At 49.0% G+C, this 22,147-nt stretch overlaps 1 protein-coding gene across 6 annotated transcripts in view; it reads right to left on the reverse strand.

The window, feature by feature from the left end:
* The window catches only part of FAM13B (family with sequence similarity 13 member B), a 92,889-nt gene that overhangs the window by 29,095 nt on the left and 41,647 nt on the right, over positions 1 to 22,147 (reverse strand). For 4 of the 6 annotated variants that reach the window (XM_038772636.1, XM_038772634.1, XM_038772633.1 and 1 more), the window contains 3 exons: positions 7,403 to 7,444; positions 5,782 to 5,937; positions 4,609 to 4,720 (listed from right to left, as the gene is read on the reverse strand). In XM_038772636.1, the coding sequence (XP_038628564.1) occupies positions 4,609 to 4,720; positions 5,782 to 5,937; positions 7,403 to 7,444 (310 nt within the window). The remainder of the gene's footprint in view (positions 1 to 4,608; positions 4,721 to 5,781; positions 5,938 to 7,402; positions 7,445 to 22,147) is intronic. The other 2 variants (XM_038772632.1, XM_038772635.1) reach the window with 2 other exon arrangements.

The raw sequence follows: 22,147 nt of genomic DNA on the forward strand, positions 1-22,147 counted from the left end.
AACCCTAAACCTCATTTCCATCCAAGGTACCATCTCTAGAGTGCCAGCTCTATTCAGAGCTGTACACGAACTTCCCCACTCACAGGATTCTGAGACTCCTTCCAGAGAGGCTGGGGAAGTTCCTCATTCTTTCACCTTGCACCAGGGCTCAGAGAACTTCCCTTCTTTTGAGTGCTTTACTGTTTGCAAAGCACTGTGCCCGGCCCAGGGTAGATTTGAGATAATCAGATGGGACCCAGCCTGACTCACAGGACACATGGTCTAAGGAGCTCATTTAAGCACGCATGTGCCCCCTGAAGGGATTTGGGAAATGTTGGGTTCTGTGACCTTTGAGCAATTAATAATTGCTCCACCCTCAAAGACACAGCACTTATGTACATATATACATACGTTACACGTTATACATTATTTATATTAATGTCTGCCTCTCCCTCCAAACTGGGCAGGGAATGTATCTCCCAACTCAGTTGTAGCACCCTCCCAAGTGCTCAGTACAATGCTCTGCACACAGGAAGTGCTCAATAAGTACTACCGATGCTGCTCCTGTCAAAAATACTGCTAGCATCCTGTAGCCCCCATAATCACTTTCTTGTTTTGAAGGGAGTGTTTTAATCTCCGACCAGCTCCCACTCTCCATACCGGGATCCTGAGCGGCATCAAGGGGATAGGACACCCAACCTGAGCCTGTCAAGACACCATGAAGAAAAGACTCACGGGATTCTGCACATCAACACAGCTGTTAACCAGACTTGCTAGCATTCCCGTATTTGCTCTGAATAGCCACTAAGGACTCAGAGCCTGCCAATCACTCAGGGCAGCCGCTAATGACTTGTTAACATCCAACCATTCACTCTGGGGACCTCTCTCTGAACTCCGCCCCCCCCACCCCCCCAATCCCCCGACCACCTTAGCACATGCTACTCTAACACCAACCTCTAACACTGTACCTCAATCTCATCTATCCTGCCACCAACCCTTTGCTCATGTTCTCCCTAGGGCTCGTTACTCCCCGGCCCCCCCACCCCCTCTTCACGGCTGACGGTCCCCACCTTCAAAACCCTCCTACAGTCACATCTCCACCAAGAGGCCTTCCCAAATTCATCCCTTTATTTCCCCTATCCACCCTCCCCTCTGCGTCAATGAACTAGGCTGTGCAACCCTTAAGCGGTTGGACTCAGCACTTAGTATGGTGCCTGGCACACAGTAGGCGCTTAAATACCACAATTATAATAATAATGATGATGATGGTATTTGTTAAGCGCTATGTGCCAAGCACCATTCTAAGCACTGCTGTAGATACAGGGTAATCAAGTTGTCCCATGTGGGGCTCACAGTCTCAATTCCCACTTCACAGATGAGGTAACTGAGGTCCAGAGAAGTGACTTGCCCAAGGTCACACAGCAGACAAGTTGCAGAGCTGGGATTAGAACCCTGATCTTCTGATTTCCAGGTTTGTGCTCTATGCCCTGTGTCATGCTGCTTCTTAATACTTTGGCCCCAGTAGTTCCATCCACCACAAAAAGCCAGCAGAGCAAAAGTGGCTCATCAGTGCTCGGAGAACCTGGGCGTGTCAGGCCTCACAGCTGCTGCACCCCCAGCCTCAGTTTCCTGCTGTTCTCCACAGACCCACACACTCTCAGCATGGGTCAGGGAACTCTCTCAGGGAAAAGGGCAGAGTTTTTGGCCTCAGCTGTTCCCCAAAGGCAGGGTGGTAGGGCGGGGGGCTCCTGCCCTTGATGCACCAGGACCAAATTCCAAAAAGAGTGCATTTTGCAAAACAGATACTGAATTGTTCCTTAAAGACGACATCCTGTTCCAGAACAATTTCTTTAGGTGGAGCTGTAGTTTGGGAAAGTCTAAAATGAACCAGAAGCTGCGGGGACAGCAGCAGCTTGTGACAAATGAGTGATAAAATGGCCGGTCTTAGCTCAGACTGAAAATCTGTGGCATCGCGTTCTACTGACAGACCACCTTGTAACTTTACCAATAATAAACAGATGTAACATGAACCTCATGGCACACGGCAGACCCCCAAGCGATGGATGAGACAGCAGCATGATGGAGACAGTGTTCCGAGGGACCCCTGCTCTTTGCCCTCCTCTAACTGGATCAAATGAAAGAAGCTTCCTCCAGTCCAATGCCACCCCCAGGAACCTGACAATAAAAAAACTTCTTTGCCTGGGAAAGGCAAACCACCCCTGGTGAGATGGGTTGCTGCTCCCCTATGGCCCTGGGTAGGAATGGCGTTAAGAACGTGACACGTAGAATCCTCCACAATTGCGAAGCAGCATGGTCTAGTGGGTAGAACAAGGACCTGGGATTAGAAGGACCTGGGTTGTAATCCCGGCTCTGCTACTTATCTGCTGTGTGACCTTGGGTAAGTCACTTCATGTCTCTGTGCTTTAGTTACCTCAACTGTAAAATGAGGATTAAGAGTGTGAGTCCCATGTGGAACAGGGACTGTGTCCAACCCTATTTGTTTTAGATATGTTAAGTTTGAGGTGATGGGAGGACATCCAAGTAGAGATGTCTTGAAGGCAAGAGGAAAATGCGGGGGGGGGGGGGGCGCTGGAGAAGTAGATTTAGGTATCATCCTCATAGAGGCAGTAGTTCAATCCACGTGAGCGAATGAGTTCTCCAAGGAAGTGGGTACAGATGGAGAATTAGAATGGGACCCAGAAGTGAGCCTTGAGGACCACTCAGAGTTAGGGGGTGGGAGGCAGAGGAGGAGCCCACAAAAGGGACTGAGAATGAGCGACCAGAGAGATAGGAGAAGTAGGAGAAGACAGTGTCAGTGAAGCCAAGGTTGGATAATGTTTCCAGGAGAAGGGGGTGTTCGCCAGTGTCGAAGGCAGCTGAGAGGACGAGGAGGATTAGAACGGAATAGAGGCCGCTGGATTTGGCAAGGAGGAGATAACTGCGACCTTGAGAGGGCAATTTCTGTGGAGTGAAGGGGACGGAAGCCAGATTGAAGGGGTCAGGGAATTGAAGGAGGAATTTGAGACAGTGGGTGTACATAATTCGCACAAAGATTTTGGAGAGGAAAGGTAAGAGGGAGATAGGGCAATAACTAGAGGGAGCCGTGGGGTCAAGAGAGGGGTTTTTTTTTTAGGATGGGGAGACGTAGGCATGTTTAAAAGCAGTAGGGTAGAAGCCATTGGAGAGCCAACAGTTGAGGATGGCAGTTAGGGAGGGAAGAGGGGAGGGGGCAAGAGTTCTGATAAGGTGTGAAGGAATGGGGTCTGATGCGCAGGCAGAGGGGGTGGATTTAGAAAAAAGGCAGGATATTTCCTCTAGAGATACTGCTGGGAAAGATGGGAGAGTTGAAGAAGGGGCAGGAGGTGGGAGGAACCGGGGAGGGGCAGGGAAGATTTTGAAAGCAGTGACGTAGAAGCCATTGGTGAGCCAACGGTTGAAGATGGCAGTTAGGGAGGGAAGATGGCAGTTAGGGAGGAAAGACGGGAGGGGGCGCAAGTGTTCTGATAAGGTGTGAAGGAATGGATGTGCAGGTAGAGGGGGTGGATTTAGAAAGAAGGCAGGATATTTCCTCTAGAGATACTGCTGGGAAAGATGGGAGAGTTGAAGAAGGGGCAGGAGGGGAGAGGAACTGGGGAGGGGCAGGAGAGATTTAAGGGAGACCAAGCCTGATAGTGTCCATTTTCTCAATAAAGTAGGTGACCAGGTCATTAGGGGCATGAGATGGACAAGGGGGGGCAGGGAGTCTGAGGAGGGAAGCATCTGGATCAACTGGTGAGGGTGATGGGCATGAGTGTCAATAGGGTGGAGAAATAATTCTGCCGGGCAGAGGAGAGCTAAAGCATGCAAGGATAAACTTGAAGTGGCCGATGTTGGCATTATATCTAGATTTCCACCAGCAGTGCTCTGCAGCTTGTGCACAAGCATGAAGGAGGTAAACTGTGAAGGTGATCCAGGAGTGTAGATTTGTGGTATGAGATTGAAGGAGGAATAGGTGAGAAAGCGATTAAAACCTTCAAATAGTTGGAGGACCATTAGATTATGGTGTGGGTGGTAGAGGCAGATGATATGGGCTTCGAAGGAAGAGAAAGTAAGGGATGGGGGAGGTGGAATGGTGTGAAAGTGGCATTGGGGCAAGAGAAGAAAGCTGACACCTCCCCCTTTCCCAGTGAGTCTGAGGGAGTGGGGGAAGATCAGGCCCACTCTGCAATCTACTACCCGTGCCAAACCCAGAGTGGCAAGCCACTGCACCACTCTCTCAGCAACAATCGTGCTGCTTGTTAAGCACTTACTATATGCCAAGCACTGTACTAAGCGCAAGGGTAGAAACAAGAGAAATTAGTTAATCAGGTCGGGCACGGTCCCTATCCCAACTGGGGCACACAGTTTAACCTTTAACCAGAAGGGAGCACACAGGGATTGAATCCCTTTAATTCCCCCCGCCCCCCCCTTTTTTTTTTTGAGAACCCAGTTCCTCTGACTCCCCAGTCCAGGCTCTTCCCACTAGACACCACTGCTTCTGCCACCCATAACTGCCACCCATTCCTCACACATGCCCAGAAGAGCCAGCACACCGCCCACACTCAATGCCAAAGCCGGTAGGATGGCTTCCTGGCTCTCCCCTCCTCTTACCTGCTGATTTCCTTCATCCTCAAATACAAAAACCGGTGGCGCCGCTTCATCTTCCAACCAGGTGCAAGCCAGGGTTCCAGTGGGATTAACGGGACCAGCAGCCATGTCGGGCCTGGTAGCAGAGAAGTAAAAGAACAGATCAGGCTAAGCTGCAGTGAAAGAAACACCAACACCACCTGAATCAACACAACATCAGTGTGTGAGGAAGAAGAGTTCTCAAAAAGGGGGTCCACCACAACCCAACAGAACTTCTGACATTTCCCCCACACCGGCACCTTCTTGATCAGTGTGGAGGCTGGGGGCCAGGGCCCTCTGCTTCCTCGGTGACTCCTAACCTCTGGCTTCCTGGCAGGATTTAACGGGATGCCTCTCTCCTCCTGCTGCAGTTAGAGCTCTGGTGTGCAAGTTTAGGAATCACTGTAGGTTTCAATATCCTACAATCGGGCTCTCAGAATTTCAATCCCAAAAGGGAAAATCTATGACAACTTACTTTAGTCAAACTCGTAGGTGCGCAGCTTCCCCCAACGGAAAACAGAAGAGCTTAACCCAAGGTAAAGCCGGAAGAGCTCTTTCCAGGTGGCCAAACCCAACCGTCCCAGGAAACCGTTTGGCTTCCCAAGAGCAAGAGGCTCTTCCTCCTCGCACTCAGTTTGGAACGTTCTAAGTAACGACACTTCCTGCTTCCGTTTCAAATCTACCAGACCATGGCTGCCCCCATCTTCCAGAGCCCTTCTGAAATCCCACCTCTGTGAGGCTTTCCCAGATTTACCTCCTTCTCCCCAGGACGTAACCCCCACCTACCATGTCAGCCGCCCTCTCCCATTCACAGCCATTTTACTGGCACTTCTGGCCTCAATGACTCTCACATTTGGCCCGGCGCCCCAACTGCTCAAGCCGGACCCCCGCGCACTGCAGTTGGTACGGTCCAACCCTTGCCCTTCAGGTGCTCTCTCTCAACTGCAGCAATATGGACTAATCCACCCAACCTGTGAGCTACGGGGTTGCCATGGAAGAGACAGAGACCGACATTCCCCCCCCTCATTTGGACTGACCCTCAGACCTGGGTTTGTGGAATAAAAACAAGACAACACAAAAAACTAAGAGAAAAATCAAATTTGAGTTACACAGTGAGTCAGAGGAACGTATTACTGAAATTTTTAAAACGTTTCTTACTGGCAATCAGGTTCTTCCCCATCCTGACGGATACTTTTTGCTTCATTATTACACACCAGGCCATGCTGCTGTAAATTCTTAAGATCATGATCGAGGCTGCTCTGCAGATCAAAAAGGTGCTGCTCCACTGCTGCCCGGATTGTTCGCTCTAAAATGCTACAAAATTCAGAACTCTTGGAGTAATTTCAAGCAGTCAGTCAATCATATTTATTGAGTGCTTATTGTGTGTTGAGCACTGTACTAAGCACTTGGGAAGGTGCAACAGTTGGTAGACACAATGAGCTTACAATCTAGAGGGGGAGACAGACATTAATATAAATTACAGATATGTACATTAATGCTGTGGGGCTGAGGGAGGGGTGAATAAAGGGAGCAAATAAGGTGATGCTGAAGGGAATGGAAGAAGAGGAAATGAGGGCTTAGTGAGGGAAAGTCCAGGTTCAAAAACTCCACCAGTCATTTCATCATTCATTCAGTCGTATTTATTGAGCGCTTCCTGTGCGCAGAGCACTGTACTAAGCGCTCTGTACCATGAAAAAGGCCATACACCCAAGTGGGTGGGAAACTTTTTGTTTGATTTTGGGGGTGGGGGAGGATTTAATATGAGACTGGATGAAATAAAGATCTCTTCCTCCTCTGTTATTCATCAAATTACATCAGTGTCCATTCCCTTCAAGGCTAAAATCCCCATAACCACAATTCAAAGAGGAATTGAAAAGTTATCAGAACTAGACCTGATCTTTATGTGACTTGATTCATCCAAAAGATCACCAGGCCTGCATTTCTTCCATCATACTTGTTTGCACAACCTGTACCACTGGCACTAATCATCAGTAGAGGGCTAGGGTCCCCGTTTCCACCCTGGCATTAGTTCTCCCCTTCCTGTCTCTCCCTCTCCTTCCACGGCCTCAGCGTTCACACGATTCGCTAACATGCGTGCTCAAAATATTTCTCTTCTGAAATTGCTCCCTCCCGACTCTGGGGTTTCCCTTAGTGGGCTCCACCCGAAATGGGTTGGCGCTCAGAGAATCTAGGTTTTCAGGCCATTCCTTCCCTCTGAGCCAGATGAAGCTGTCCACCCCGGGCTTCCAATCTGCTGATGACCTGTGTATAGCTGAGCCCAAAGGAGGATTTGGAGGGCTGAAGCCAAATGGCCCAGGGCCAATTCCAGGGTTGGGCTGATGGTCAGGGAAAAGAAACAATCATAATGACAGTATCTGCTAAGGGCTTACTATGTGTCAAGCACTGTTCTCAGTACTGGGGTAGGTGCATATTATTCTGGCTGGATACAGTCCCTGTCCCACATGGGGCTCCCAGCCTGAGTAGATGGGAACGGCTGAAATTACTAACAGAATGGAGTCCGGTTCAGGAGAACCCAACCACCCAGGCAAAATGCCAGAAAGTGACAGAGATTTGTAGCGCAATTTCCCTCCGAAACTTAGAAGATATGTTACCACATAATCCCATAAGAGTTGCCAGGATAGCGGAGGGCCTCTGTAGTTGTGGTTCAGAAAAGAAGTTGAATTTAATAGCAGGGACACAAGCTGCTGAGGTATTCCCTTCAATTTCTCCTAGACTTACAATGGTTCTATCAGGCCATGCAAAATGGCATTCTACTTACTCCGCAGAAGCAGGCAAGAGGCTGATGGGAGACGTGTGGGCACTGTAAACAAAGAAGAATTTTCGTTTAACAGAGTCAAACACTAAACTGTATTGCAAAACAAACTCCCAGAATCAGAGTCCGCAGAACAAAGCTACACGCAGCGTGGCTCAGTGGAAAGCGCCCGGGCTTGGGAGTCAGAGGTTCTAATCCCGGCTCCGCCACATGTCAGCTGTGTGACTTTGGGCAAGTCACTTAACTTCTCTGTACCTCAGTTATCTCATTTGCAAAATGGGGATTAAGACTGTGAGCCCCATGTGGGACAACCTGATTACCTTGTATCCCCCCCCGCAGTGCTTAGAACAGTGCTTGGCACATATAACAAATGCCATCATTATTATACACATGCACATTTATGTCCTTCACAAAGAAGCCAGAAATGCAAACACTATGTCACTAGAGTATCACCCTGGGAATATTTTGCTTGTTACAACTAAACCATTCTAAACCCCAAAAATCTACCTGCCTCACTTCACAGCACCAAGCCTCCACCCTGAATCTGAAAAATGACTGGTCAATCACGAAGGCCCTCAGAATCAGAGAATCTGGAAGAGTCCCTGAGGAGGGTAAAAATGAACAGAGCCACAAATGGGCATAAATTTCACAGAAACTTTTCCCAACAGCTCTGTGCCGTCACCAGCTCATTATAAGGAAATTCACAACACGAATCACCGCTCCCTCCTGAAATCACAAAGCATAGTGTGGGTGGACCCCCAAATCCACAGCTGTCCTGCCCCGAGCCACCCTCCAGGCGGGTCCTGGAAAGACTCTAGCAGGTGAATCAAGAAGGACCTCTTCAGGGTAAGGGGGTGAGGGCGTTTCGACTCCCCCGCCACATGGGGCCTGTGCCCGTTTCCTCCTCTGCGGCTGACACAGCACCGCACAGCCTCAGAAGAGGAGTGCTGGCCAGGGCCCAAATTAGAGGAAGGACAATCGATCTGGCATTGCCAAACTGGCCCCTCTTCTGGACTGGTTTCCAGGCGTAATATCCACAATCCTTGAGAATTTGTAGGATGGGGCAGGCATCACATCTTTTCTCTCTGTCAGACTTCCTCACAAGCTTAGTTGAGCAGGGGCTCAATAAATGCCACTGATGAACTGATTGATTGTTCTGCAGTATTTCCCACCATTGTCTTGTTCTTATACAAAACGAAACTCACCTTCCTATGGCAAGTTATAGGCATGGGGGATTTGGTGAAAATCACAATCGGTTCTCCTCCTGTAAGCAACTTGTGGGCAGGTAACATCGACCAACTCTGTGGTATTGTACCTTCCCAAACGCTTAGTACAGTGCTCTGCACATAGTAAGTGCTCAGCTACCATTAATGATGAAAATGGAGTAATTAGAAGGGAAAACCAAGGGCTTAAAGGGGGAGTTAGGGCTGTGGGGGAAATAGCATTTTTAAACAGAGTGGACATTCAGGAAAGAAACCACCATTTGGCTCTATCCATGGTTTCTGACAGAAATTGGGGCTGGCTCAAGGAGTGGTTCGACCCAGGAATGGCATCGCCCATGTTTTTATATTCCTCCTCTTCCTCAATGTGTCACGAAGCTGTTCTCATTGAAAGTACACCTGGTTGGGCAGGGGCAGCGGGACAGGGGGGCAGGGGAGGATGGCCACCAAGGCCCCTCCCTTCTGCAGATCCCCAGAGACACATCCTGGGTTCCTCAAGGCCCCAAACTGCTCAGCAACAGATGTTCTGACCAGTGTCCCCAGCAGATGCTTGCCTCTTCCGCCAATAGGAGAGGGAGCCTCTTTCTCCCTCACCCAAGTTCCATCCTCATGGGTTCAAATCCCGGCTCTGCCAATTGTCGGCTGTGTGACTTTGGGCAAGGCACTTAACTTCTCTGACCCTCAGTTAGCTCATCTGTAAAATGGGGATTAAGACTGTGAGCCCCCCATGGGACAACCTGATCACCTTGTAACCTCCCCAGCACATAGAACAGTGCTTTGCACATAGTAAACACTTAATAAATGCTTAATAAATGCCACTAGTATTATTATTATTAATAAATAGATCAGGAAGAGGAATGTGGGCATTAACTAACATGGGGAGAACAACCCACATCTCTGACCCTTTTTCCATGGCCAAAGTATGGCACATTACTGAACAATGGACATTTCAAGCCCGATTATCTGGTTTGGGAATTTTGCCAAACAATGGCCAGTGTACAATGCAAGCCTGGATAGAAGACACCTAACTTAAGTTATGCGAAAGTCTAAAGAAACATCCATTTCGAGTTCCAGTTACAAACTAACCATGAGATCCAGAACAAGTTAAGTTCTGCTGCTGACCCTTCACCTACATCCACACATTCTGGAGAGAGGGGGCACTGGGATGAGGAATGGAGAGATCCATTTCTGCTGGACAGACAGAAGTCTGGGAAAGTGACTTTTATTGCCACTTTCCCATCTAACAAACAGGCAAGCTGCTAGGACGTCTTAAAGGGAAAAATGATGCTAAGCAAAGAGGTTCCTGGATCCTCCTGGGAAAAGGGCTGTAGAAAATGAGTTCTGGCAATAAGAGTGGAAGGTAGAATTCCCACATTCCCAGCATTTAGCGGACCCAGAGCATGTGGAATGTGCTTTCTTTTCGGAGTCAGGAGGTCACCTCGCTCCTCTGCCGCTCACCTCAATGTGCCTCGTCTCGTCTGTCCCGCTGTCGACCCCTGGCCCACGTCCTGCCTCTGGCCTGGAGTGCCCTCCCTCTTCACATCTGCCAAACTAGCTCACTTCGCCCCTTCAAGGCCCTACTGAGGGCTCACCTCCTCCAAGAGGCAGTCCCAGACTGTGCCCACCTCTTCCTCTGCTCCTCCTCTCCTCCCCATTGCACCTACTCCCTCCCTCTGCTCCTCTCCCCACCCCACAGCACTTGTGTGTATATGAACACAGTTATTATACTATTTATTTTATTGATGATGTGTTTTATTTTATTTTATTTATTTATATTTTATTGATGATGATCTATAATTTTATTTATTTGTTTTGATGCTGTTGATGCCTGTCTACTTGTTTTGTTTTGTTGTCTGCCTTCTCCCTTCTGGACTGTGAGCCCGTTGTTGGGTAGGGATTGTCTTTATCTTTTGCCTAATTGTACTTTCCAGGTGCTTAGTACAGTGCTCTGCACACAGCAAGTGCTCAATAAATACAACTGAATGAATGAATGAATGAGCTCTAATCCCAGCTCTGCTCCTTGTCTGCTGTGACACCTTAGGGCAAATCATCCCACCTCTCTGGGCCCCGGTTACCTCACCTGGAAAACCGGGACCAGGATTGTGAGCCGCACGTGGGTCAGGGACTGTGTCCAAACCAATTTGCTTGTATCCACCCCAGCGCTTAGGACAGTGCCCAGCACACAGGAAATGCTTAACAAATATCATTATAATTTTTATTACGATCATTATTCTTCTCAAAGATTGGGGTTCTAATTCCGACTGTGGCTCATGGATGCTTATTTGACTGTGGGCAAATCACTTAACTTTTCATTTCCTCATCCATGGAATGTGGATTCCATACTTGTAACTTCCTTCTTAGACAGAGCGCCCCCCTCCCCCCACTCCACATTCCACCACCTCTTTCTCCCTAATCTCCTCCTCCCAGCTACCCCTACCCCCTTCCTCCACCTCCCCATCTCCTCCACACTTCCCCCTGCCTCTTTCCTCCACCTCCTTCTCCCCCATCTCCTTCCTCCTCTACACTTAGCCCCTTCCTCCCGCTTCTTCCTTGCCCCACCTCTGCCTCCCCATCTCCTTTCCATCCATGGAGAAGCAGCGTGGCTCGGTGGAAAGAGCACGGGTTTTGGAGTCAGAGGTCAGGGGTTCAAATCCCGGCTCCACTTTGGGCAAGTCACTTAACTTCTCTGTGCCTCAGTTACCTCATCTGTAAAATGGGGATTAAGACTGTGAGCCTCCCGTGGGACAACCTGATCACCTTGTAACCTCCCCAGCGCTTAGAACAGTGCTTTGCACATAGTAAGTGCTTAATAAATCCCATTATTATTATTATTATTATTTTTGAAGGAGAACAAAAAAAACCAAATATATAAAACAGCGCGGCCAACTCTCCTCACCCTTGTGGAGAAGGAAGTGCAGGGGCACGGGCATTTTCTGTCCCTTGGCAGCTGGACATGACTCCACTACAGGAGTTTAGTGCACATTTCCACTCCACTGGCTCATGTGAGAAAGCTACTTCTCAGCTTTTTGTACCCTAAGGGGCAAAGCAGGCAGCAGGAATACACCAGTTAACTGTTCCTTGGGTAGAAGTCACCCCAGGGCAGCCTGGTGTTTCACCCTACCCCAAGAAAGCCTCAGGCCATGGTGGGGAACAAAGCGGCCAACACTCCAGCACAAATGCTGCCCCTTGGGCATTCCTACCACTTTAGGCTGGAGCCCAGCTTAGAGCAAAAGCCGATCACCGCAAGAGGGGGCACAGAAATCCCTCGAGAGGGAAAGGCCCACAGCACATTTGTCTCCTCTCTTCCTCTGGCATAACCTGCTACTCTGCCAGAGGGAGCAGCCAATAGAGCCTCTGGACTCTGCTGAACTCTTCTAGGCCCTCGGGACCCTGTTTGGGCCCCACAGCAGCCACTTGGGAGAAATCATTTCTGGAAAGTCCTATACAAGGTGGGCCACTGACCACGGCCAAGGGTATCTCAGACTATTCTGCTCATCCAGCCCAAAAGAAAAAAAAAACAAAAAACAAACCAACAGGCCCCATTTAGGATATTCATCTTCACTCCCTCAATACCATCCCCCTAGCTTCCAGTAAATTGGCAGGTTGGACTTCAGGTGAATGGGAGGACTTTTCTGAAGGTGTTTTTTCTGCATCGCGCTGATGGCTTGGACTGTATTATGGAGTAGCCCAACAACCCCTTCGCCCAAGAAGGACAATCTTCAATTCAGCAGGGAATCAGGGGAGCCCAGAGATGTTTGCTGTGGCACCTTCAGGAACACCATGCTCCGCCAGGTTTCAACAATCTCCCAAGACTGGCGGCCTTTTGCTGACACTGCCCAACTTTCCTGGTCCAGAAATGGGGGCAGCCCCGAGCTGGCCCGTTTCATGATGTCCTGGCCAGAGAGGAAGGCCCTGGAAGGCAGACTGGCCACCTGGCCCCTGGGCTTTGCAAAAACTTAATCAAACTCTCAAAAACTAGAGTTCACACAAAAGAAAACAAATCCCTTTCTTTGCCCAACATTAAAAAGGAGGGGCAGTCCCTCTGCTCTGTGGCTTTCTATTCCTTGCTACTCAAGCCAGCTCTGCCTGGGCAATTTTGCTCTCCTTCCTTGCATTTCCTCATTAGGTTTCTGTGCCAGCGTGTGCATCCTAAGTGAGTTTGGGTTTCGGAGAATCCACTGAAGGGACCATCAGGACAGAGTAGGGACGATGTCTAGAGCAGAAAAGCTAGGATGGTGGTGGATGGGGAGAGGGGCAGGAAAGAGTGGGTGAGGCCCGGGAAAAATTTGCAAGTTTAAATTGATCCGAGAGCCTGGTTTACCAACAGAATTAAGCAAGCAAAAAATGCAAGCTGGAGGGGGTGAAGGAAAGAGTGAAGGGGAGAATGCTGAGAACACTCAAGGCTCTCCTTAATTTTCTGCTGAGGGGAAAAAGGGCACCCTGTTTTTCTGATTAGCTCTTTTGGCCACATTTGCTCATTAAAAGGGGGAGATGAGGAGCAGTGATGAATCCTAGGAATTGGAGGGTTTTAGGCTGGGTTAATGAGAATAATTTTCAACAGGAGGCAACTTGTGAGTATAAAACACTCCCAACAATTCTGGCCCCAAGTTTAGACATTAAAGAGAAGAAAGTTTTGTTCAATATTAAAAAAAACCACTAGAACTGTTATCAAATTTCATTTGGACTCTACAGAGACTGAATTATCTTTATATTAGGATAAGGGAATTTTGAGGAGCCACAGTACGTCACCCCTGAGGAATTTACAACAAAAAAACACCATGCTCACAAAAGCCCAGCACCACTAGATGAAAACATGAAAGAGAAATCCATCAGTCACAATGATTGAGCACTTACAGTGTGCAGAGCGTGGCACTAAGCGTTTGGGAGACTACAACATAAGAAAGGTGGTAGACACATTCCCTGCCCACAATCCATTCTAGCCAGTTTCCTGAACAAATGCCAACCAAGTAGGCTGAAAAAGACACAGAAAAATGGTAAAAGGCAAACCCCATTACTAGCCCACATTTCCACAAGTCTTTCAGCAGCTCCCAGCAGACACTGAAATGTAGTCAGGGACCCGCAGAAGATCAGTGCAGACACACTGAAGCCAACTGCTTGACTTAGGGGAAAAACACAAACTTGAGGGCCCTAAGTGGTTTGCCGGGGGGAGAAGACAGACAGGGTCTCAGCTACAAAGTCCCCCCAGAAGGTGAAAGCCACAAAATTCCATGTGCCTTCCTTGCTTTCGATGCTCCAGAGGCTTGCTAAAAGCTACACGTAGGCTTGAAGGGAAGACTTTCAATTGCTGCTTTTCAAAATGTGGATTTTAAGATTAGGCTGGTCCCCTTAAAATAAGGCATTTGGTCTGGCAGAACTGCTGAGTCAGAGAAAACACACACACACACACACACACACACACACACACACACACACACACACACACACCCCACCCCCACCCCCCACATGGCGTATAAGAGGAGGTTGGGCAGCGGCGCCTGCAGGAACCTGGCTAAGCGGATGAACATCAGGACAGGGATCCTAATCATCAGTGACACTGGACACCTGGCAAGCTAACACGGTTTAGGTCAAATCACCCCCAGACACTGTGGGACTGGCAGTCCCAAAATGCTAATCACTCAGGGAGGGGTTCATTTGCCCTGGGACAGACTGGCAGGCAAGAGAGAGGGGGAAACCTGACAAGACTCCAAGAGGCAGAACCCTCAGCTTCAGTCCAGTAACCGGTCCTAGGCTCCCGGATCCCTTCCTCACCTCAGACCCACAATGCTACTGTGAAACAAGGCACTCAAGAGTGGGCCACTGTTAACATATTCCAAACTGGACCACCCCCTCCCCCCCCGCCTATACCTTTTGGCTATTAGATTTTATTATCATTCCTGCAAATGCCATTTTAGAGCAAGCGTGCCCAACTGCAGATATGTAATCTGTTAACTGCTGGCCTTGGGGGTGGAGGGGAGGAAGCCATCAAATACAAATACATCAATGCGCAATCAGCGATCGACCACAGCCAACTCATCTGGGCCCACTCACCTGTGAGTGAGAACCTTGCAGGCCATCTCGAATATTGCAGCGAGCCCCCTGGAACATTTCCGGTAGAGGGACTTTGCCTGAAAAATCATGAAGAGGCTGCTGCCAAGGAGTGATCGGCTGCGTCCTCCCAGATAGAGCTCACCTGCCTTTGAAACACTTACTGCTGCTGCTGCAGTCTAAATAAAAGAGGACTGCGACATGAGGTCACTCCTGACAAGAGGCTGCCCATTCAACACTCCCAAGCGTCCCCCAAGCGTCCCCCAAGGCGCTTCGCCGCTTCCTCCAGGAACAAAACAGGGAGCTGCTGGTTGAGATGCTCCCGGATGATCGGTAAAGATCTCGGCACAGTAAAGATTTATTACAAATAACCTGGGGAAGATGGGCCCAGTGCTGAGATTGGCTTCGGAAACGACCCTGGGAGGGAAAACCGTCTGAACAGAAATGTATTTAGTCAAATTGGATCCAGTACTCCCATAAGCTTGGAGGTGGTTTTACCAAAGCTACTAATGTTCATTCAATCGTATTTATTGAGAGCTTACTGTGTCCAAGACTGAACTCCTTGTCTTCCCTCCCAAATCCTGCCCTCTCCCTGACTTTCCCATCACTGTTGACGGCACTACCATCCGTCCCATCTCACAGGCCTGCAACCTTGGTGTCATCCTCGACTCCGCTCTCTTGTTCACCCCTCACATCCAAGCCGTCACCAAAACCTGCCGGTCTCAGCTCTGCAACATTGCCAAGATCCGCCCTTTCCTCTCCATCCAAACTGCTACCCTGCTCGTTCAAGCTCTCATCCTATCCCGTCTGGACTACTGTATCAGCCTCCTCTCCGATCTCCCATCCTCTTGTCTCTCCCCACTTCAATCCATACTTCAAGCCGCTGCCCGGATTGTCTTTGTCCAGAAACGCTCTGGGCATGTTACTCCCCTCCTCAAAATTCTCCAGTGGCTACCAATCAACCTGCGCATCAGGCAGAAACTCCTCACCCTGGGCTTCAAGGCTCTCCATCACCTCGCCCCCTCCTACCTCACCTCCCTTCTCTCCCTCTACAGCCCAGCCCGCACCCTCCGCTCCTCTGCCGCTAATCTCCTCACCGTGCCTTGTTCTTGCCTGTCCCCCTGTCGATCCCCGGCCCACGTCATCCCCCTGGCCTGGAATGCCCTCCCTCCGCATATCCGCCAAGCTAGCTCTCTTCCTCCCTTCAAGGCCCTACTGAGAGCTCACCTCCTCCAGGAGGCCTTTCCAGACTGAGCCCCCTCCTTCCCACCCCCCGTCTTACCTCCTTCCCTTCCCCACAGCACCTGTATATATGTATATATGTTTGTATGTATTTATTACTCTATTTATTTATTTTACTTATACATATCTATTCATTTTATTTTGTTAATATGTTTTGTTTTGTTCTCTGTCTCCCCCTTCCAGACTGTGAGCCCACTGTTGGGTAGGGTATGTTGCCAACTTGTACTTCCCAAGCACTCTGTACTGTAAGCACTCAATAATACGATTGATTGATTGATTGATCGATTGCAAGGCACAGCACTAAGAACTACTGTTCACGGCTCGGTTCCAGAAGCTCTCGCAATTCATTTCAAACCCTCTGCAGCCTCTTCTTTCGGCCTCACTCGGGGCCCCCCAGCTGACGTAATGGGTGCCCAATGGACCCGTGAAACCTGTTGATGTTGGTTGACGTATTCAACACTACAAGCAGTGTGGTCTGGGGGAAAAAGCACGGGCCTCGGAGCCAGGGGACCTGGCTTGTAATCTGTTTTACTGTACTCTCCCAGGCACTTAGTACAGTGCTCTGCACACAGTAAGCACTCAACAAATATCACTGATTGCTTGATTCTAATTCCAACTCCATCATTTGTCTGAAGGGCGACCTTGGGCAAGTCACTTAACTTCTCTGTGCCTCAGTTCCCTCACCTGCAAAATGGGGATTCAATACCTGTTTTGTCTCCTACTTAGACTGTGAGACCCATGTGGGACCTGATCATCTTGTATCTATCCCAACACTTAGTCCAGTGCTTGGCACAGAGTAAGTGCTTACCAAATGCCACTATTATTATTATCATCATCAACATCAGCTTGATTTCACCTAGGGCCTTCAGTGCCCAAGTGCTTCACCATTAATCAGCTCATTTTCCTGTGGGGTAGGAAAAGGCAAACACCATATTCTCCCCATCTTCAGATGAGGACACTGAGACCCAGAGAGGTTAAATGACTTGTCTATGGTCACAGAGCTGGACAGTGGCAGAGCTGGGACTAAAGCCCAGGCCCTGCAGCTCTTGGGCCTGGGCTCTTTCCAATAGACCATGCTACCTCCTATACTGCAATTCCACAAATTAGCAGAGGGCTAAGCCTTGGCCTACAGGGAAAGAAAATCTTTGACTCCAGCTGGAAATGGTCCACCAGGGCATTATTCTGGCCCCGGAAGCAACGTAGCAATGACAGTAGAAATTGCAAGCTGCTAGTGAATTTCACAAGCAGAGTTCTTTTTGGACCCAGAAAGCATCAGATTACTATTTCCATTACGCAAATGGTAAGAGAAACAGAAGCGCAGGGCAGGCAAAACACCTACCCTGCTCTAAGCCTCCTCCCTGGCCCCACCTCGAGCTCTTCCAACTCTTCCACCCCAAACCAGGAAGTGAGTCATACCAGCCCCAGGAAGGCATCCAGCCTACGCCCTGGCAGCCAGACTACCATGCAGATCCAGCACTGGGGCATTTTCTAAGCTCCTGATTATATTCGATAATGGTAGTATTTGTTAAGTGTTTAGTGTCAGCGCTTAGTACAACACCTGGCACAAAGTAAGCATTTAACAATCACCATTTATAAAGAAAAAAAAAGCAGCATACTAAGTGCTCAGGTAGGTACAAGGTAATCAGGCCGGACACAGTCCCTGTCCCTCATCGGGCTCACAATCTATGTAGGAGGGAGAACAGGTATTGTACATTTCAGAGCCATCTTTCTAAAGTAGGTTTGTTGATGACAGGGATCCATTTTCTATTATGATTCACATGGGTGTTTTCATAAAGAAAAAAATTTCACATACTTCAAACTCTGAACCAAGGGATTATCAAGCATAATTTCCGAGATAACCATAAGCGAACCAACAACATACGGATCTCTAAGTCAGAAGATTTCCGAAAGCGCCTGCACTGGGGCATATTAGAAAGTGCAGCCAAACACATATGTACTCACTAAGGTGACACACTCACGTGCACATACCGTGTCTCGCCTCCAGCCCAATAATAATAATACATGTTTGGCAAACTGTATTAAATGCCAAACTCTGCGTGAAGCACCAGGGTAGATGCAATAGAGTAGCATGGCCTAACGGAAAAAGGCTTGGCTTGGGAGTCTGAGGATGGGGATCCTTAACCCAGCGCTGCACTTGACTGCTGTGTGTGACCCTGGGCAAGTCACGTAACTTTTCGGGGCCTCCGTTTCCTTATCTGTAAAACACAGATTCAGGACCTGAACAACTAACACTATGAACCCCACGGGGAAGGGGACTATGTCCAATTTAATTATCTTGCACCCCAGCACTTAATACAGTGCTTAAATACCACAATCATTATTACTATCATCACCATCATCATCATAGTCATCCACATGGGGCAAGAGTGAGGGAGAACAGGTATTTAATTCCCAATTAACAGATGAGGAAACTGAAGCTCAGAGAAGTTAAATGACTTGCCCAAAGTCACACAAAAGGCAAGTAGCAAAGCTGGGATTAGATCCTAGGCGTCCTAACTCCCAGCCCTGTGCTCTTTCCCCTCTAGACAATAAGCTCATTGTGGCCAGGGGACATGTCTACCAACTCCTGTTATATTATACTCTCCCAAGCACTCAGTACAGTGCTCTGCACACAGTAAGTGCTCAACAAATACGATCGATTGAATTCCTCTAGGCCACGCTGCTTTTCACGTTTCTTGACAGGGTGGGACTTGGGGCGCACTCGCAGCTAGTCCCCATTTGAACCCCACTTTCCCCAGCTGACAAGAGTAGATGGCAGCATTCTGATCGCACTGCTTCCTTTAACCTCAAACTCTATATAATCACCTTGGACAGTAGTAGCGTTAACAGTGTGCCAAACACTGGCAGACTACATGGGTATGAAGTAGACACAGTCCCTGTCCCTTGGGGAGTTCACAATCTGAAAGGAACAGAGACGTGCCTCAGTGGAAGAGAGCAGTGATGGCAGAAAGTCTCAGAGGCAGAGGCCATGAGGGGAGGAAAGAACGGAAAAAGCCCAAGAGAAAGAGAACCAACGGAGGCTAGGATGATAGAGAAATAGGAAGAAGGGTGGGAGAAAAGTCCAGGACAGTGAGGGACAGTGCATTCCAGGCGCACCACACTTATGAGAAAGCAGAGAAAGAAAGCCCATGTCCCTTGGGAGTGGGCCCAGCTGTGAGGCCCACTGCCTGTAGGGTGGGAAGAAGGGGATAGGCACTGTCCCTCTCCCTCACCTGACCTGCAATCCTGTGGGTGTGTCGACACACAAACAACAGCTGAAGAAAAATACAGGTAGAGCAATAAAAGTGGCCAAACAGGTGTAAAATACAAATGGAATGCAATGCCCCCCCCAACCCCAAGTCCAGAACAACAAAACCACCCCAAAACAAACAAAAAAACCCAAATGAAATGAAAGAAAAGGGAGCAACGGAAACAGAGAAAGAGGGAGTAGACTGGCCCCAAAACTGCCATCTCGAGGCTCCGGATCAGGTATGGGACAGCTGTGGGGCTAGGAGGTGGACTCCAATGCCTCGCCCCTCCTGTCACAGCGGACCCGCAGCATCCCTCCCTATCCTTTGGTGGAAAGGCCAGGACAGCCCTGTCACAGCCGTCTGGCAGATGGCAGAGGATCTGAAAGAGGGAAACTCATTTGTAAGCACTTAAAAAGTGAGACTACCACTAAATTTAGGATTTTAATTCAAACGACTTCAGAAGTGCCTCAAATTCAAAATACATGTCAGGGCCACCTATTTGGTCTTATCTCTATGGTCCCTCTCAAAATCTGAATGGATACTACATCCCAACTATGATTATATATGGTCCAGTATGGGCACTGATGAGAGATTTAAAAAAAAAATCCCGCTGATAGCCAGGGTTAAATGACAGAAATGGGTCACGAATCTAAGGTCTTCCAACTGCAGAATTTCAATTTCTGTTGGAAAAGTTCATCAGAAATAGTTCTACCTGCACTGAGCTACATTTTCATTCCATTTATTCCCCATTTTACAGAGCGAGACCTCCACGGCCATATAAATAACTGGTCCTTCAGATTCCACCTGCTCGGATACCCTATTCCTCGTCCAAAATCAATGTTGTTTGGGTCAGTTGCAATGGAAATAACTCTGGAAGAGAGCAGCAAATGGACTCATTCTAATTGAGCCATCCTTAACAATAAGAAAGGAAAAAGGAAAACTATAGCTGTGAAAGGACTTCTTTTCAAAAACTCTTCCTCTGGAGATGAATTGAAAAGGAAGTTTGCTGTCCTCACTGACATGCTCCTGCCCAGCCATCGGAGACACGCATCCCCAGCCAAGCTTTTCTGTGGCTCAGCGTTTACCCACGAAGACTGGATATAATAGTAACACAGATGTCTAAGCCACTGACCAGCAAGTCATGAGCTCCCTTCCGCAGGACCCTGAGGTGGCCAAGTGAGTCCACGTCAGCTCCCTACGGAGCCCTCCATCACCTTTTCTCATGGGAGGGGAGCCTTTCCCTGTTCCACCTCCCTACCCCCCAACCACTGCCAGGCTCCTCAGGGCCTTCCTCCCTCTACTCTCCGACTGTCGCCCTGACCTCTGTGTGCTCCCAGGACTCCATCTCCCATCTTGTCCCACCTACATGAGAGTACAGGCAGGTGAGGGGCCTATTTTCTCCTCAGCATTGGGGTAAACGTTTGCATGCTCTTAACTGAATATTCACTTGGAATATTTTTCACCAAGAGATATTTCCTATTTTCACGTCACATTAATCGTGACTATTCAGCACTCTGATCTCTCTGCTGCTTTTCATGCTGTGGATCACTCACTCTTCCTCAAAATTCTCAGGACAGTTTTGCTGATCCAGTACTAAGCTGGTTCTCCTCCCATATCTCTCCAACTGCTCAGTTTCTCAGTTCCGCCTCCTGGCTCCTCCCCTTTCTCTCATCCTCTTACCATGGGCGTCCCTGGAGGCTCTATTCTGGGCCCTCCACTCTTCTCATTCTCCCCTCTTTCTCAGGGAGCTGGCCCACTCACATGGCTTCAGATACCATCTCTAATGCAGAGGACTCCCTCATCTGCCCCTCTAGCCCTGACCTGCAAAGCTGCATCTCCTCTTGCCTCCAAGACACCTCTACTTGGATGTCCCGCCGGCATTTCAAAGCCAACATGTCAAAGACTTAATTTCCTCCTCCTTCCTGCTGAACCTGCTCCTCTCAACTGACTCTGCCATCTCAGGCATCACCACCACCATACTCCCCATCCCAGAAACCCACCATCCTGGTGTTCTCCTTGACACTTTGCTGTCATCTAACTCCTGCCTCCAGTCCGCTGCCAAATGCGGACGGTTCTTCCTGCCCCGAGTCTCCCGGATCCATCCCTTCCTTTCCTCCCAGTCTGCCAGCACCCTGATAGGGGCTCTGGTCTCGCTCTGGCTAGGCTACTGCTACTCTAGCCCCCTCACTGGCCTCCCAGCCTCCAATCACCCCTCGTCCCACATCTCCCCTCTCTTCGAAACCCTCCACCGTGCCCAGCCACATCAGGTAAAAACTCCTCCCGTTCGGCTACAGGGCTTGCCACCACCTGTCAATCCCCAACCCCTCACCTCCTGCTCTCTTCACCGTCTTTCTCCAGCTCACTGTCTTCACTCCTCCCAAGCCAACCTTCTCACTACCTCTCTCCTCACCCTCCTGCTTCTACCTCCTGGCTCATGCTGCTCACTCTCCCAGCCTGGAACTCCTTCCCTCCCCACAGTAGACAGACCCCAGCTCTCCCTAAATTTAAATCCCTCCTAAAATCCCACACCTTCCAACAAGTCTCCTCTGACTGATTTTCCTGTACCCAGTCACATCATCCCTTCAAGCAACTCAAATTTAAACTTGTTTACACTGTCTTTAGTGCTCATGTATACATGCCAATCAATCAATGGTATTTATTGAGCACTTACTGTGCGCAGAGAACTGTATCAAGTGCTTGGGAGAGCACAATGCAAGAGAGTTGATAGTCACTCTCCCTGCCCATAAGCAGCTTACAGTCTACAGGGAGAGACAGATGTTAAAATAAATTACAAACAGGGAAATGGCAGTACACAAGGGTGAGGGTGAGTGAATACCAAGTGCTTAAAGGGTACAGATCCAAGTGTAGAAGTGACGCAGAAGGGAAAGGGAGTATGGCAAAGGGGCTTGGTCGGGGAAGACCTCTTGGAAATGTGATTTTAGGACGACTTTGAAGGTGGGGAGAGTGCTGGTCTGTCAGATATGAAGGAAGAC

This window comes from Tachyglossus aculeatus, chromosome X1 (assembly GCF_015852505.1).
Source record: "Tachyglossus aculeatus isolate mTacAcu1 chromosome X1, mTacAcu1.pri, whole genome shotgun sequence".
NCBI classification, from domain to species: domain Eukaryota; kingdom Metazoa; phylum Chordata; class Mammalia; order Monotremata; family Tachyglossidae; genus Tachyglossus; species Tachyglossus aculeatus.